Source organism: Vipera ursinii (assembly GCF_947247035.1).
Source record: "Vipera ursinii genome assembly, chromosome: 14".
Taxonomy (NCBI): Eukaryota; Metazoa; Chordata; class Lepidosauria; order Squamata; family Viperidae; genus Vipera; species Vipera ursinii.
The window spans coordinates 582,257-598,910 of record NC_139527.1 but is presented as its reverse complement, the minus strand read 5'-3'; the positions used below and the strand labels follow the sequence as shown (position 1 = coordinate 598,910).

Sequence of the window (16,654 nt, the reverse complement as noted above, 5' to 3'; positions counted from 1 at the left end):
ACGAGGCGGCAGAGAGGAAAAGAGAGTTTTATAGAGAGATATAAAGCAACCCCTTTCCCGTAGTGAGGAGATTGAGTTGTGCTGGATTTTGCAGCGTTCTCTGTCTTCATTTCCAGAATCTCTTGGGGATAATTGCGAGTGTCCTGCATCTGGGCAACATCCAGTTTGAAGAAGACAAGAACGGCCACGCCATCATCACCAACGGCACTCAACTCCACTGGATCTCCAAGGTGCCAGTTGGGGCTGTCAGTGACTCTGAACTAATTTGGAGGAGGCCAGCCCCGGGTGCAAAGCGCAAGGTGTCCTTAAAACACCAGCCTCCCCCACCCTGGCACGGGCACAGGGCACTTATGGGCAGGCATTTTGCCCTGTGGGAATTCAGCCACAATGCCAGGCACCTAGCGGTGTGAATGCAGCATCACAGGAGTAGTTCTGAGCATGGAGTAGCTGCAAAAGCTTCCCCCATCTCCCCGAGGTTTTGAACTACAGCGCTGATAAAGAGTCGAGCACAGATTTCTAGAGTGGCCTGCGGCTGTCCCGCACCTGGTGACGTCTTTTTCCCTCCTCTCTCTAGCTTTTGGGCGTCCATCTGTCCATCCTTCAAGAATCCCTAACCCACAGGAAAATTGAGGCCCGGTTTGAAGAGGTGCCACCCATCCTCCCCGCTCCTTTGCCAGAAAGTAATAAGCAAACCCTCCCCCATGTATGCCCACTGTGCTTTTCTTCCTCCCTCCCTCCCTGAAGGTTTTAAGCCCCTTAGATGTGGACCTGGCATTTTACGCTCGGGACGCCGTAGCGAAAGCCATCTACGGACGGACGTTTACTTGGCTGGTCAACAAAATCAACAGTTCTTTAGCCAACAGGGTTGGTCCTTCGTTGCTTTTTGTAATACTCACTTGTGTAAATGCCGCATCTCTTCAAGTCCCTTGCGGTCTGGGGAGGCTGATGGGTTGAGGGGGATTGCTTGGGGGCTCTGTGCCTGGGGTCCGATTTCTGCACAGGCATTCAGGGGAGCTTCCTGTCGGGACCCCCCACCCACTGCTTGTCTTCCTTCGGTAGGACTTCAGCAGGAAAACCGTGATCGGGCTGCTGGATATTTATGGCTTTGAAGTCTTTGAGACAAACAGGTAGGTCCCCGCTCAGCCTAGATCAAATCACTTTTTAAAACGATGGATGGATGCGTTTAAAAAATGAGATGAGCTAAAGAGATACAAGAACACACGCGGAGTCTGGAGGAAGAGGAAGGGCAGAAGGAGGCCGTGACGGTACAACCTCCCTTCCTCGGCTCGCGGGGTGGTCAAGGCGGTACAGCCCAGAAACGCTCCTAGAACACGGCTGTTTTAAAAGGACTTTGCTTTTTGCTCTTTTTTCTGTCCGCGTGTTCAAGTTTTGAACAGTTTTGTATCAACTATTGCAATGAGAAACTCCACCAGCTGCTGATCGAAATGACCCTGAAGACAGAACAGGAAGAATATGAGCTGGAAGGCATTGAGGTAGCTCTTGCTCTGCCTCCCTTCTTCCCCTTCAACCTCCCCCCCCCCTCGCCCCCAGGCTCCCCGAAGCAAGAACTTGCTAGGCTTGGCAGCCCCAGGGCCGGAGGGGGCGCAAAGGAGCCGGAAAAGCTGCAGTGGTCAAGCCACCCTGGAGGCTACCTGGGGGTGGGAGGGAGGGGGCCTCCTGCTTCTCAAGTGGGAATTTAGATGCTCCTGTAGGAGTCAAGAGGTGCTTCAAGAATCGGAGAAGACAATGATCTTTTGCAGAGCAAACGTGGTTGGGGAGAAGCTTTTTTTTTTTTTTTTTACAAATTTGCTCATTTTATCCAATCACTGAATCTGGTCAAGCAGATCTCACAGTATGTTTAAAGCCAAACAAAATCCTGCCAAATTTTACCAGAGCAGGATTCTTCTTGGTGTAAACTCAGTGTGTATTCTCAGCCCAAATTGTGGAAAAATTTTAAAACTCCCCCCAAACTTTTAAGTTTTCTTCCTAGAGTCCATCTAAATTCTGTCTCTACAGGCTTGTGGAGATGGACTCGCTCTTTTAAGTAGAATTTTACTTGGCCAAATATGGCCTTGCGGTGCCTTGACCGCCTGTGTTTTTCTCCTAACTGTAGTGGGAACCGGTCCCTTATTTTAACAACAAGATCATATGCGACCTCGTGGAGGAAAAGCACAAAGGCATCATTTCCATATTGGTAAGAAAACATTGATTTTTGAGTAGGTTTACTGAGTAAGTAAATATAACTTGAGTAAGTAAATATAACTTGCCCTCTAAAGCAATTTTGGGAACTGAAAAGTTTTAAATTGGCTAGGGATTTCTATCAAAGAGTCATGCACATTCTCACAAAACTGCAGTTCTGTTTTTGTGGTAGAGTGGCAGAGAAGGGAAAGTGGACCACAGGGTGGTTTTATAGAACCTGGGGCTGACCTGGGAATGAGGAACACATTGAAAGAATTTTCTTTGATGTTTGGAGGTGCTTCCAATGTCCACTTTTCTGGATCGAGAGTCCTCCAGATGTGCTGGCTGACAGCTGTAAACATAAACCTGGTTTAGATTCAAGAGCCAGTCACATTGGCTGTGCCCCACACATAACCAGGATTTTTCAGCGGGATTCATTGAACAAGTTAGAATGGCCCGGTTCAGGCATTACCTTAAGCCAGAGGCCTTGTTTATTGCTCAGGTGGGGACCCAGCAACGGTCTTTTGCCTTTCTTCTCTAAGGATGAAGAATGCTTGCGGCCCGGTGAAGCCACTGACCTGAGCTTCCTGGAAAAACTGGAGGAGAAAGTAGGAGATCATGCCCATTTTGTGACGTAAGTGCCAGACCCGCCACGCCAGAGGGATGGGGTTGCCTCCCAGGTGATGTTCACCTGCTAGTTCAGCCTCAGCATCCTGGCTTCCGCCTTTCATCCTGGTGCAGCAGCCGGTGGAATCCTCTCTGAGGGGGGGGGAAATTTTCTGTCTTTTTTTCTCCATCTCTCTCCGCAGTCGAAAGCTTGCAGACCAGAAAACCCGGAAGTCCATCGACTGGCTGGACTTCCGCTTGCTTCACTACGCTGGCGAAGTGACCTACTGCACCGTGGGTAAGAGAGGGAGGCCATCGTGGGAACTGGCTTGGAAGGCTGGTTGGTGGCTGGTTATTAGCACTGTTTTAACTTTATTTCCTGCTGCCCCTTAGGATTTTTGGAGAAAAATAACGATCTGCTTTACCGGAACCTCAAAGAGGTAAGAGTATTTTGGATCAACTGAGGTGGACTTCTATCTTGTCTTGGAGTTAAGGAATGGAAATAGAAGTAGAAAAGGTGCAAATAAAGGAAGAGTTGCAGAATTCGTAGAGTGGGTGGGCAGCTCTGGGTGAATTTCAAAATGGAAAGAAATGGGCGTGACAAGTTCTGCGTCCTTGTGCTTTAATCTGTTTCAAGGTGCTGTGTAATTCCAAAAATGGTATCTTGAAAGAATGCTTCTGCCTCTCAGAGTTACACAACCGAAGGAGGCCCGAGACGGTGAGTGCTTTCCTTGGCCCTTGAAATGTTTTAGCTTGGAGCCAAGCTATAGACCGGCATTTTGTAGAATTTGGGGAGCGTCTTTTAGTGAAGGAGAAATTCCTTCAGCTGGAAGGTTGCATTTCCTGCTCACGATTAACCATCGCGGACAATGTGCCCATGGAAATGGGGCTCGCAGAGCTCTTTAGCACACTGTGTCCAGAGTACACACAACACACATTTTCACACAGTTGAGGACCCCTTTTCAACATTTAACTGCCTGGGTAAGCTTGTAACTGTAGGACGGGCGTCCCATCCCCTCCATGCCCGTGACCGAGGTCTTCTTGCATGCACAGGTGGCCACTCAGTTCAAAAACAGCCTGTCCAGTTTGATAGACATCCTGATGTCCAAGGAGCCCTCGTACATCCGGTGCATCAAGCCCAACGGGGACAAAGAACCTGGTATGGAGACGCCTGGGCTGGAAAGGGACGGCTGCACCGCTTTCCACGTCTGCTTCCGTTGGTTTGTCCTTGGCCCAACAGGCCTTTTGAGGGCAACCTAAAATCTAGGCTGCCCTGGAAACAGCAGCTAACCTTTCTCAGCCCCCTGGAGAAATTAGAGTCTGTGGAAGTGCTGGTGAGGCCAGGGCCATGGCCTCAGTTCAACAGGGGGGAGACAGGCTGGGGTGGTAGAGATGGATGCTGAGATTGCCAGGCAGGTTGGCGCATTTGGGCAGCAGACCGTGGGCCCTGGGAGGCCTGCAGGTTTTGGTCAAGGAGTGGCGGAAGAGGGAGAGTGCCCTGAACGGGGTGCCGTTTTTGTTGCGCAGACAAATTCGACGACTCCTTGATAAGGCACCAGGTGAAATACCTGGGGTTAATGGAGCACCTTCGGGTGAGGCGAGCTGGCTTTGCTTACCGTCGGAAGTACGAGCACTTCCTGCAACGGTGAGACTCCTCCCCATCCCCTCTCGTTGCCATGGCTTCAGTCATGACTGGGAACACAAGAGTGGAGAGCATCTAATTCCCCCCCAGAGCCCCCAAATTCTGGTGGAGATTGGATAACTGACCGGCACCCTTCATCTAGTAGCACGTTAGGAAGGCGTAGCTCCCCCACAGAGCAGTGGTGTTGTGCAGCCCATCCCTTTGCCGTGGGGCTTACGGAGAGGAATTGGAGCTAGCATCCTCTAAACAAGCTTTGCCCATAATCATGAATTCTGATTCTGGGCGGAGGTTAGCTTAAGTTCTGTGCTGGGCAGAAATGATTAGGGTCCCCCCCCCTCCGACTCCTTCCGCTGTTTGAAATCCATTTCTCCCGACTGAGCCTAGATACAAGTCGCTCTGCCCAGATACCTGGCCCCAGTGGCGAGGCCCCGCAGCCAAGGGGGTGGAGAAGCTCATCCATCACATTGGCTACAAGCCCGAAGAGTACAAGATGGGAAGGTAAAAGCGGTGCCTGCTGTGTGTTTGGGACCAGTTCGTGCAGATGGCGACTCGCCATTAAAACACGGCTTCTCTCTCTCGCTCGCTAGGACCAAACTCTTCATTCGTTTCCCGAGAACGCTGTTTGCCACCGAAGATGCCTTTGAATATAGAAAACACCTCCTAGGTATGTACTTGGACGTCTTGGGATCATGCCCGGAAACATCTGTTTCTACCTGAACATTTTAACGAGTCTTTTCTCTGCAAATTCTCTTCTCTGAGAACGCAGTGGAAATTGTGGAATCCCTTTGGCTTGTAGGCGCTTCCTTCCGAGGGCCCTGGATGACCTCCTCATAAACACAACTTTTTGGTGCAAGTGTTACAAGGCTGCATGAAATCCTTGTTGGGCTCTTAGCACTGCAAGCCAATAGTCAGGTCTATTTAGGATTAATTTTGGGGTGATCTCCTTTGCATTACGATGGCCCTACGCTCAATCTCTGGTTTCCCTGACTGAAGAAACCAGGTAGATTTGGTGGGAAAGATATCTAAGAGCTACTTCCGGTCCCGTAAAAACGTCATAATGCTGTTGACGAATCAAAATTCTTGATTCAGGTTCAAAGAGTATCTAGGCTAGAAAGTCATTTCCAGTCAGAGGTGAGGTCAGATGGCCCCACTGGTAAAGAGAGCGGAGTTGTAGAGTCAGCCTTAGAAGTGCCTCCTCTTCCCGCTGGAAGTCACCAAAGGCTCCCCAAGGAAACAGAAGCGACTCTCACCTGGCAAAGTCATCTTTTTCCCTCTTTCAGTTTCCAGAATACAAGCCAAATTCAGAGGTTGCCTGGGGAAGCGAGAATTCCAGAAGATGAGACAAGCCGGTAAGGATCAGTTGGCAGGAACTGAAGAGAATCTTGAGCAGGACGTCAAGGCCCAGCGCTTTCCCACAAGGGCTGACGTCTGAACTCAGGTCCTGGGGACACTTTTTGAAAACTCGCATTGCTCGCCCCTCGCCTGCTAATAAGGAGGCCCTGCTGGCTGAGCTGGACACTCTTTCTGTCTTGCAGCCATCCTGTTGGAGGCGGCCTGGAGGGGGGTCCTGGCACGCAGACGGGCCAAGAAGAGAATATGGGCAGTCGAGACAATCCATAAGTAAGTTTCCTGCCTCTGCCTGGGACCATCCCTCCCTCTCCGTTGCCTCTCAGCTCTGGAAGGCAATCAGAGGGTCCCTGCTCATCTGGTTATTCCCTGTCTTGCATGGATGCAAAACACGCATGCGCGCACACACACACGTCCACACCTGGGAAGGCACCTGGACAGGATAAGAAAGATGGTCCTGAATGTTGCTTTTCTCCCTTCCGAAGGTTCTTAAAAGGCTTCATTCACCGGAGAGAGCCACTGAACTCCGACAACGTGGACTTTGTGAGGTTTGTGCAGCACACCTACCTCACGAAACTCAGGGATCACATTCCAAAGACCGTCCTGGACAAAAGCTGGCTTAAGCCTCCAGAGATCATGAAACAAGTGAGAACGGGCTTGCGGGAAGCCTCCAGGTTCAGGGACAGTTTGCTGCACAGCCAAGGGAGGGAGCCTCTGGCCTTCCTGCCTGGCGGTGGGTTCTCTCCAGACTGCTGGGAAGCGGGGGAGGGGGGCGCTCTGGAGATGCTGGGTCTCACCAGATCTTCTGAGGTTAGCTGAGGAATAGTCAGATTAAGAAGGTCTCCTAAACTTATATCCATATTTGACTTGTACAAAACTGGTGACTTTGGGTCGGAGCACCATCTGCTCCCCCAGGAACGGAACCCGGGAGGTCCACAGCGGTCTGTGACTGATTCTTGTGTCTGTCTTGTGTCCATCTGCTCCCCTTCTGCCTCTCAGACCTCTGCTCTTCTGAAGACGATCTGCAAAAGGAATCTCGTCCGGAAATACTGTTGTGGAATCACTGCCGAGAAGAAGGCCCAGGTAACAGGGTGGGGCCGCGAGACCTTCTGGCGCAGAAGCCTGCAGTTTCAGCTGAGGGTCTTCCTGGTATCCACAAATTCTTATTTTACTCCCAACCAGATGGAGCAAAAGGCCGTTGCCAGTGCCATCTTCTCTGGGAAGAAGGCTGGCTATGCGGAAAGCCTGAACGAACTCTTTGTGGATAGCCGGCTGAGTGAGTAACGGAGAGTTGGCTTGGCTCAAATGATGGGTTCTCCCTTGTTGACTGTCTGGATATAATTGGGGGAGGGAGTTTTGGGGGTAGCGCAGAACGGTGGAGTTGGAAGGGGCCCCAAGGATCATCTGAGGGGGTCAACCCATCTCCAAAGGACCTGAAGGCAGGACAGGAAGTAACGGATGATCAAGGAGAGAAGCAACCTGGAACTAAGGAGAAATTTCCTGACAGTGAGAACAACTAATCAGTGGAACGACTTGCCTCCAGAAGTTGTGGGTGCCCCATCGCCGGAGGCTCTTAAGAAGAGGCTGGACAGCCATTTGTCTGGAATGGTCCAGGGTCTCCTGCCTGAGCAGGGGGCTGGGCTAGAAGACCTCCAAGGTCCCTTCCAACTCTGTTTTTCTGTTATCTGGTCTAGCAGGAGAAGTAAGTCTTTATTAAAAGGTCACCTTCAAGTCACTTTCAGGTTGGTCTGTAGCTTCCAGGAACTCAAATGTACGTTTGATGTTACAAGACCACTTCAGAAGAATCCTTAAATGAAAAAAGGCGGGGGGGGGGGGGAAACAAAAGCATTTCTGGCATGCCAGAAGTGTCTCCGAAGGCCTCAGAAGAGCTTTCTGCCCCCTTCGCTCCCAGGTGAGAGCGAGCTGTGCCCGAAGGTCCTGCAGATGATCCGCCACGAGAAGGTCCAGGTAAGGCAGAGGAGGGCCTCCCCCAGGCCAGCGGCACAAGAGTTCTCTCCCTGCCTCCGATGCTGCAGGACAAACCCTCCCGGCAGCCCTGGCTAAAGCGCCTCTTGTGCTGGTTTCCAGTATGTCACCCCGGTGGTGAAATACGACCGGAACGGCTTCAAGCCCAGAGAGCGGCTGCTGGTCCTGACCCGTCTGGCGGCTTATGTGGTGGAGACGGCCAAGATCAAGCAAAAGGTCGAGTACGCCGCTCTCAGAGGTAACCTTTGAAACCGCTTCTCTTTGGCCTCGGCTGGTCACTCCGACCCCGTTGTGTCTTTGGAGCGAAGCGTTCGCACGCCCACAGGAGGGAGAAGGTCTCGCCTGTCCCGATTCTGCTCCAGAAGAGCCGGTGCAGGAAGTAGCATTTCTCACCCGATTAGTTCGGAGCTTTGGTCCAGGTACAGAGGATCCTCCTATATATCTGGAAGGGAGCAAGGCCGAGGAAATCGGGTGCCTTTCAATGAGCAGGAAAAGGAATGGGCAATTCCAAAAAAGTAAAATAAAAAACGGATGCACAAAGAGGTGAAGGGGTGGGCGGGAGGGGGCTGGAAAGGGGAGCCTCAGGAACAGGAAGGCTCCAACGTGTTGGGAAAAGATGGAAACCAGAGAATTTGTGGTGGAGAAGAACGTAGAGCTCCATCTTTGCAATGTCACCAAGAACACCTCAGGAAAGAATCAGGGGCATGAAAGCATTAGCTTGATTAATGAAACATTTTTTTAAAAAAAGAAAAAGTAGCGACTCGGTCCTGCTTCTTCCACATTTCCATAAAATGGACCCTGCGGGACAGAAGAAATATTGCTCCGTCTGAGTTACGTGGTCTCACCTTCTCCATGCCAGGCATTTCCACCAGCAGCCTCGCCGACGGCATCTTAGTCCTCCACGTTCCAGAAGACAACAAGCAGGAAAAGGTAAGAGGAATCTGCTCCACCTGGAGGCCCTCCTGCTTTGGGAGGCGATCAGAACTAACAGTCCTCCTCCGGTCTTGCTTGCAGGGAGACGCCATCCTGTGGTGCAAGCACGTGTTTGAGACCATCACCAAGCTCTGCATCTTGGCCAAGAAGCAGGAGCTGGTAGCCGTGGTCCAGGGAAGGTCAGTGGCCTTTGCTTGGGCAGATGCGGCCCTCCCGGGAGGCTTGCCTTTTTAATGCCGAGGAGGCAGCAAAGGATCTAAGGCTGGAAGCCTTTCCTAACATCTGAACTCCTTTTAAGTCTTCCAAATGTTTGTTTTCTCACCAAGATCTGCTTTGACTCAGGGCCATGCCTTGCCGGGCTTGGGCGGGAAGAGCCCTCGGTCTGTGGCCCGGTGCCACGGATGAGCCCCGGGTCGTCTTCTGCAGCCGGGGGCGGGGAGGGGGCTCTGCTGCTGAGCCTGGTCCTTGGCAGGGGCCGCTAAAGCCCCCAGCCTCTGGAGCCCTGGTACCGTATGATGTCGGTGGCTCTTACCTGTTTTGTCTTAGCCTCAAGTTCCAAATCAGTCCAGGGAAAGAAGGAACCGTGGTTTTCACCACCGGGCAGGAAGCTCACATCTACAAAGCCAAAAACGGACAGCTGACTGTTGTAAGTCTCTGGAGTGCAAAAATCCAGGGTGTTTTGGTGCATCCGGCCAAGCGTGAACATCATTTCCCTCCCTGACCAATCGTGGTGTGTTTTTTTTCCTCAAAGAGGAAAGGAGGTTCTGCAGAGGCAATCTACCTCTCTTAATTCATTTAGCTAATGCAGTTTGCTTTTTTTTTTAAAAAAAAGAACTTCTTTAAAAAAAACCCAGCAGCCCCCATTTCTTCTTGTGTGTTTCTTTGGCTGCAGGAGCCTTGTGGCTGGCTACAGGCGGCCAAAGCGTAAAGAAGCTATCTAGAAATAACTCTTTTATGTTTAAACCGCAAAGGTGTCGACCAAGATAAAGTCCTGATGGGGAAAATCAACATCGAGGGAGGGCCATCCGTTACTCTGTCTGCTTGAAAAGTCCCTGAAATCGCCACCACCTCTGGGGAGAGTCAGTGCAAGTCTTCGTAAACCTGCTCAGATGCCGTCAGACTGTTGGAGTTGAGGTTATTTGCCTCTTTTTTTAAAAGCACAAAGTTTGCCCATTAATCCTAGACCCTGTGACAGCCTCAGTGAGCCTCTTCCAGAAGAGATGCAGAGGTTTGAGTTCAACCTTCCAGTTGGCAACAATTGAGCCGTTAACTGCACCAAACAGCCCCAAGCCACGGTTTTAAAATGCAAAACTCCAGAGAAGAATCTCAGCATAAAACACGAAGGACTCCAAACGCTGTTTCTAAGCAGGACTGGAAGAGGAGCAATAAGGCCGGCTGTGAAACTCTTGCCCTGGGTCCGAGTGAGAGTCTTGTCCTCATCAACCAAATTCTCCGCAGTTAACGGGGGGGGGGGCCAGCGACCATCAGCCCCATTTGTGAAACAAAAGACTGAGCTTCTTCCCTCTGGGACAAGCAAAGAAGTCCCGGAAGGCACTTCTGTTCCTGGAGTTATGACCCCACATTATTCTCTGTATTAGCAACCTGTGATGTATTTATAAGAAATTAAAAAGGTGAAAGGAAAATTAACTTCCACTGGCCTGCCCTCTCCCTGTCTCCTAGCCACCTCAGCCAGTCCACTTTCTAAGATGGGCTCCCTCCCCCCCATTTCTCAGTGGCACTCGAAGGGCTGAAGGGGGTCTACAGAATCAGTCACCACACACAGACCTCCTTGGGGGGAAATGCGTGGCAAGCTTGATCCTTGAAGTGTCATTCGCAGAGGAGGGCGGGGGGGGGGGAACCACGCAGAAGCATCCCAGCAGCCCAGGCTGTGTAGCAACGCGGAGGACAGGAAAAAAAACCACTTTGGAGAAGGGGGCTTCTGGTTTCCACTAGCAGGCAGTAATGCTGCGTTCTCTCCCACCACGATCTTTGTAGTTTCTCTTCGGGCACTTGTATCCACGCTGGCTCCTCAGTCACCAGCATAGCTGGGTATGTTAGTGACTCAACAGGACGTGTGAACCGTCCTCAGATTGGAGCCGGCTGCTGGTCTTTCTTCTGCCCAAGAAATTGAGGGTCTGCTTCAGTTCTGTGGCTCATTTCCCTTTCTGGTGGGCATTTGCTTCCTGCTAAAACCCTGATTTTGCTCCCTGACCTGTTTCAAAAACAGTGTCGGAAAGACGGTCTTAAATGAGGACACTAAGAGAAGCTGGAAATAGGAAACATGTCTAATTTATTTCCCGTATTTAAAATCTGTGTCAAATGCGAAACACTTACACAAACAGAAGAAATCACGTCAACAGAGAAGAGGAAGTGACTCTGCACAGACCCGATTCCTGCACGGCTCCTTTAAGAAGGCAAGGCTTGACTGGGGGGGGGTGTTTTTCAACCGGTTTCTTCACAAGACCCAAGGCTGCCTTGAGGCCAGAAAGCAAAGGCACTGCTGCTGGGGAGGGCGACCTTTTCCTTTGGCCAAAATTGCTTTTGGAATTAGGATCGCACAAGGACAGTCTAGAACAGAGGCGGGCATTCCTGTCCACTCTGATCCTTCGTTGGTCAAGAGTGGTTAAAATCTGATCTAATGCAAATGCCTCACCGACAGGCTAAAGAGATGAAAGCTTGCAGCTGCTCTTTCTTGGGTTGGGGTCCTGGTCATCCCACCCCAAAAACATTTCCTCACCGGTCCCCTTGATTGTTTCAGGGCTCAGCAGGCAGGCAGTTCCTTTTCTGGGAGCTGATGGCCCTCCCTGCCCGCCTGGACCAAAAGCCCCTCCCTCGCCCAGAAAGAGGAAACCAAGGGCACCCCCACCCCTTCCTCTGGGCCGGCTTCCCTTCACTGGGGTTTTGAGAGGGCTGGCTAAAACACCCAGAGAGACATTTTCCCATTCCACAGATCACAAACAAATACAACTTTGGAAAGTAAATACCCCAGGAAGGGCCGTAACAGGCGGCAAAGGATCCACTGAACGACCTAACGTGATGCCACCATTTTGGTTTGCAGCATCTTTCAACAGTTGCTTTTTGGCTACTCTGGTTTAGCTCCCTAAACTCTGAAACGCACAAAATAAACACTCTTTCCTAAACGGAAACAGGAATAAGCCAATTCTGGACTTTGGACGCTTTGCAGAACACGTTAACTCGGCAGATCTCCAGTCGCAGCTTAATCTTTGGTTTTTCTGCTACTCACACTCCAAATTTATTTCTGCTGTGAAATGAAGGCTTGGAGAGATGCAATAGACATCGATTAAAGAATGAACAAAGGCCTTCCTTCTCATCCCACCTGGTGCAGCAAGATGGAGTGTGTAGATTCCAGCTGGCCAGGCGCTTTCTCACCTACACAGGGGCTTTGGGGGTGGAGCTGAGGGGTCTCTGGGTGGGAGGCTGAGGATGGCATACTGCATGGAAGCCCTGGGCAGAAACGGCCGTCTGTTCTCCCTCCTTAGGCACCTTTTCCAATCCAAGCTGCTTTAGTGCCTCTTCTGAACCTCAAGGGGCCAAGGGAAGTTGCCTAAGGAGTCTGACTGCTGGGGCACCATCTTCCCAGGGCCTCATCTGCAAAATGGCTCATAATTTAGACGGTACAGCCAGGGAGAGGCTGCTGGTCCCAGAATATTTGCCTCTGAATGAAGGAGACCGAATCACATGTGGACACGGCCAGAAGAGCGTTGCTTGGCAAATTTAGCCTTTGGTCTTGGATCAGAAGGTGGGACTTGTGAATGCGGAGGGGGCAATGAGGAAGAAGGTCACAGGCACGCTTTACAGCATCTACTGAAGGCAAGATGGGGAACCGCCACCCTTGGGGAAAAGTGAAGAAAACGGGACGTTCCTGCATGGTCCTACCACTGTTTTTCCTCCTGTAATAGGAGATGGAAGGCCTCCCCTTATTCCCATCCCCTGCTTGGGTGGCAAAGGGGTTCAGCCACAGCTTTTCTCCCTGGGAACGAGGACTCCTCCGGACTTCCAAGAAGTCTCCCCTGAAGGAGCCCCCTCCACCCAGAGGCTGGAGCCAAACGGAGGCTGCTGTGTGCTGAACAGTTTTCTCCAAGCTCAGGACAGGAATTCAGAAGTGCCGCAAAGCCCAGACCTGCACCCCGGACAATCTATTTGGGTACAATGGGCTGCATCATCGAATACCAAAAATACTCTCGGTAGAAAAGGACAGTCCTGTCAGCAAGCCAGAGGCCGGCCGAGTCGGAGGAAAGGGGCCGGCCCACTGCAGCCGCAGCTCACTGGTGCAAGTGAGTGCGGTCATCGGGGCGCTTGATGTGGATCCGGCGCACCCTCTCGATGCGCTCACGCTCCTCGTCCTCCTCCAGGTGGTGGGAGCGCCCGGCTGCCCCCCCGGTGGCCTCCAGCAGCGCATTGTCAGGGCCTCGGCCGTCCTGGGCTTCGTAGAGCAGGATGTTCAAGGTCTCTTCGTAGATTCGGGCTTCTGGGAATTCAACCTGGAGATGCCAAATGGGGGGGGGGGGTGTAAGACAGAGCCCTTGCGTGAACCTTTCTGAGCGGAGGGAGGGCAGAGAGTCAGCCACTCACTTTGGTCTGCTTCTTCTCGGTGGCATACACAATTGAGGTGCAGCACACTTCTGCAATCTTGCGTCCCTGGCCGTAAAACGACCAACAGCAAATCTCATCTCCCAGCACGTCTTTGATGAAAAGGACCCTCCCGTTGAAGCGCAGAGAGAGTTTGTCAAACAGCTCGATGTTTTTCAGCATGTTGTCGTCTGAATTGCTGGTGATGGGGGTGGAGACCAGAAGGGAGAGATGGGGCAATGCTCTTAATTAGCCAGTTCCCCCCCTCCCGGCTGTTTCACTCCCCTCCTTTCTGCCTAACAAGGTAACTGTCCCCTTCGCCCCCTCTCCAAACTCTCTCCTTCTTGGTAGTGAAAATACTTTACCTGGTGTAGGAATATTTGTTATTGCTTCGGTTGTAGAGCAATTTAACCGCTGGCTGCAAAAACACAGAAGACAGATACAGGCCTTTAGTTCCATGGGTCACCACTAGGTGTTGAGGGCAAGCTGGTCCCCTACAGGGGATGGTTGGAACTGCAGAGGTAAACATCTGGAGACCAGTTGCTCCTCTCCAGGTGGGCCACCATGAAGATCTGGTGGAAGGGGAAAAGCACACACCCCCCCACTTCGGAACCCCCCTCCCTTAATGTGAGGCCTTTTACCTTGTTGGACGTGGCTATGAGTTTCTGCTCTTCCTTGGAGGATGTGATGATGGGCACTTTGCAAAAAGGCTCATAGACATCTTTGTTCTGAGAAAAGAAGAGGACGGACTGAAAGGGCAGCAGGAGGTTCAGAAAGATGCAAGCCCTTACTTAGAGTTGGACAAGTCCTCTCTGGCCAAGCTCAGGAATCTTGACAGACTCTGCAGCTTGCAGAAGTTTCCCTTTAGAACGGTGTTTTCCAACCTTAGCAACTTTAACATGGGTGGACGTCAACTTCCAGAATTCCCCAGGAGTTGAAGTCCACCCATCTTAAAGTTGCAAAGGTTGACAGAAAGTGCAATACCAAAAGGGTGTCCAACCCACAAGGCTGCAGTTCCTCCTGCCTCCCTCCACCCCTTCCAGGTGGGAACCTCCTCCACTCCCCATCAGAGGGGTCCACGGGGGGGCAGCAGAGTGGGGAAGGCCGGCCCCCGGGCACACACGGCGGATGTACCTGAAGGGCAGCCTGGCACTCATCCACCAAGCCTTGGACCAGGTAGTACTTGGCCTCGGCCAGCAGCTCCTCAATCTCCCGCCGGCTCTCCGGGAGCGGCACGGCACCATCACGCAGGTAGTTTAAAATGGTTCCAAAATGCTTGCCACAGCGGTCTATCAGGATCCAGCCTAGGAAGAGTCAGGAAACACAGCCAAGATTGGGAGGAATGCAGAGTCTCAGCTAACCCTAATCCTATCCCTGGCTTGCCGGCTGCCGTTGTTTCACTCTGAGCTTCGTCATGTGGCTGGCAGCATCAAAAGCAGCCAGCTCGGAAAAGGCCAGATCTCGCACAAGGGCGCAAGTTTCCATGAGCTCAACTTGTTTGTGGGCAGAGAGACAAGAATGTTTAAGGGAGGGGTGAAGATCAGAAATGTGCAAGGAGGCCGCTGGTCTGACAAATAAGGGCAATGTTGGCTGAAGAATGCAAGGGCGGTCGGAAATGAAGGGGCTTACAGCTAAAATCTGATTAAGCTCAATTCTGCAAGCTACAAATTTTATTCCAATGGAATCAGGAGTCTTTTTTGTTTTGGAGTCAAACTATAGTAACCTTTTGATATTTGAACGTGTTCATTCTTCTTAGCTTAAAATCCTCAAATGCAAACGATTGAAAAATCTGCTGAATTGTGATTTTCTGTCCCAGTTTCCCTCATCAATTTTCAAATGATCACAACAAGTCACTTTCCTTGAGATTGCAGAAAAGTATGATGCACAGGGGTGCGCCTAACTCCCTACTTTGCTTTTACGACAAAGTAAAGGGTCAAACTCCCGTCTCCTCTCGTTTCTCACTGCTGCCCATAAGTGGGACCCCTGCCGACTTACCTGCTACGACACTCAAAAACAAAGGCAAGAAGCTGCCGCTTACTCCAAGCAGAGTCTCAAAATCACATTGATCGATATGAGATGGATGGCAAATAAATTTCATAATTAAAAAAAAAAATCAGATCAGAATTTGGAAGCTCTTCCTTCCGGCCATTTGTATCTGGGCGAAACTGCAGGAGGTCAATCACAAGAACCGGGCAGGAAGTCGGCAGACCTCCCTGCCGGAAAAGCCACTGTGTGAACGGCTCCTCATCAAACAACTACATGTCAGCACACGAAGCCAAGGGCAGCACGCGTGTCGTGGGATCGGCTTGCGTGCTTCTGTCTCCTGGGGAAGCAGGGCCCACAGAAGCGCGACCTCTGAGGAGCAGTTCTGAAGCCGCTTGACCCCCAAAGCGCCCCTGGCAGAGCTGGCCCCGGGACCCCTTCCTTCCCCCGAGGCCTCACCTTCGCTGTCCGTGAGGACCTCCATCCGGCCACTGAACATGGCCTTCAGCATGGTGTCCTGCTTGGTCAGCGTCTGCATGGTGGTGTAGTACAAGGCGCCGCCGATGTTCAGCTTCACATACTTGGAGCTGGGACTGCCGCTTTTGAAGGACGTGGTGCGGGTCGTGGCTGCTGGCACGGCGGTGCTCACCACTGTCTCTCCGGACATCTCTTCCTGAAAGAGCAGAGCCCCTTCAGGGAGGCCCAGGAGCACCAGCCCCCCAGCTGGACCGGGGTGCCCTAAGCGGCAGCGGACCAGGCCGGGTCTTTCGAAAGGGGCTGGGGAGGGCGGGGGGCTCCCCGTCGCAGGAGGGGAAGCCCAGAAGCCTCCAGGGCCCCTTTGGAGACCCCCGCCCGAGGAGAAGGGGGCAAGGCCCAGGAGCCCTCCCGGGGACCCCGCCGGGCCAAGGTGGGCTTGAGACCCAGCCAGGCCGGACGAGGTCTCGGCTCCCCCCCCTTTCCCCGCCTGCCCCCCCTTCCTTCCCGGCTCCCTGAAGCCGCGCCGGCCCCTGCCAGCCCCGAGGCGGAAGGAAGCGGCGCCGGCTGGGCCAGGCGGCCTCCGCGGGGAAAAGTCCCGGGAAAGCGAGCCGCCCCCGCCCCTCCCCCGCGGGGACCGACTCAATGCCCTCCGCGACCCCTCGCCGCAATCGCCCGGCGTCCCCTGGATTCGCCCCCCGAACTCCTCCTCCCCCCCGCCAAGTGCGGCCCGCCTTCCCCGCGGGGGGGGGAGACCCCCGAAAGGGAGGGGGCGAGGACCCCCCCTCACCATGAACAGCCCCGCGCGAGGCCCCCTCCTCCCCTCGGGCAGACGGTGACGCTCGCGGCCACGCCCCTCCTCCTCCTCCTCCTCCTCCTCCTCCTCCTGCGCAGGCCGGAACTGGGTCTGGCGGG

At 52.7% G+C, this 16,654-nt stretch overlaps 2 protein-coding genes across 2 annotated transcripts in view; one reads left to right on the top strand and one right to left on the bottom strand.

Moving 5' to 3' along the window:
- Nucleotides 1-10,303, top strand: part of MYO1H (myosin IH) — a 38,033-nt gene extending 27,730 nt beyond the window's left edge. The window contains 25 exon segments of the mRNA XM_083373340.1: nt 117-230; nt 575-646; nt 745-864; nt 1,060-1,127; nt 1,388-1,493; nt 2,114-2,194; nt 2,721-2,812; nt 2,988-3,082; nt 3,178-3,224; nt 3,422-3,502; nt 3,838-3,943; nt 4,312-4,429; nt 4,811-4,924; nt 5,014-5,090; nt 5,707-5,775; nt 5,962-6,046; nt 6,259-6,418; nt 6,773-6,856; nt 6,956-7,049; nt 7,686-7,741; nt 7,862-7,997; nt 8,619-8,689; nt 8,774-8,871; nt 9,239-9,338; nt 9,664-10,303. Coding sequence (XP_083229466.1) covers nt 117-230; nt 575-646; nt 745-864; nt 1,060-1,127; nt 1,388-1,493; nt 2,114-2,194; nt 2,721-2,812; nt 2,988-3,082; nt 3,178-3,224; nt 3,422-3,502; nt 3,838-3,943; nt 4,312-4,429; nt 4,811-4,924; nt 5,014-5,090; nt 5,707-5,775; nt 5,962-6,046; nt 6,259-6,418; nt 6,773-6,856; nt 6,956-7,049; nt 7,686-7,741; nt 7,862-7,997; nt 8,619-8,689; nt 8,774-8,871; nt 9,239-9,338; nt 9,664-9,687 — 2,268 coding nt within the window. The 3' untranslated portion in view covers nt 9,688-10,303.
- A 662-nt stretch (nt 10,304-10,965) lies between these two features.
- Nucleotides 10,966-16,605, bottom strand: KCTD10 (potassium channel tetramerization domain containing 10). Its single transcript, XM_083373862.1, has 7 exons — nt 16,530-16,605; nt 15,725-15,938; nt 14,417-14,586; nt 13,924-14,010; nt 13,648-13,700; nt 13,286-13,481; nt 10,966-13,194 (listed from the first exon to the last, which is right to left on the bottom strand). Exons 1-7 carry the CDS (start codon nt 16,530-16,532, stop codon nt 12,976-12,978), a joined length of 942 nt encoding a protein of 313 aa, XP_083229988.1. The 5' UTR covers nt 16,533-16,605; the 3' UTR covers nt 10,966-12,975.
- Between the last annotated feature and the right edge of the window lie 49 nt (nt 16,606-16,654).

Excerpts from the sequence above, each read along its gene's own strand:
- KCTD10 (XM_083373862.1), bottom strand. Across the intron at positions 14,011-14,416 it reads AGTGCCAGGCTGCCCTTCAG|AACAAAGATGTCTATGAGCC; the intron begins GTACATCCGCCG and ends TTCTTTTCTCAG. Across the intron at positions 13,701-13,923 it reads TCATAGCCACGTCCAACAAG|CCAGCGGTTAAATTGCTCTA; the intron begins GTAAAAGGCCTC and ends GTGTTTTTGCAG.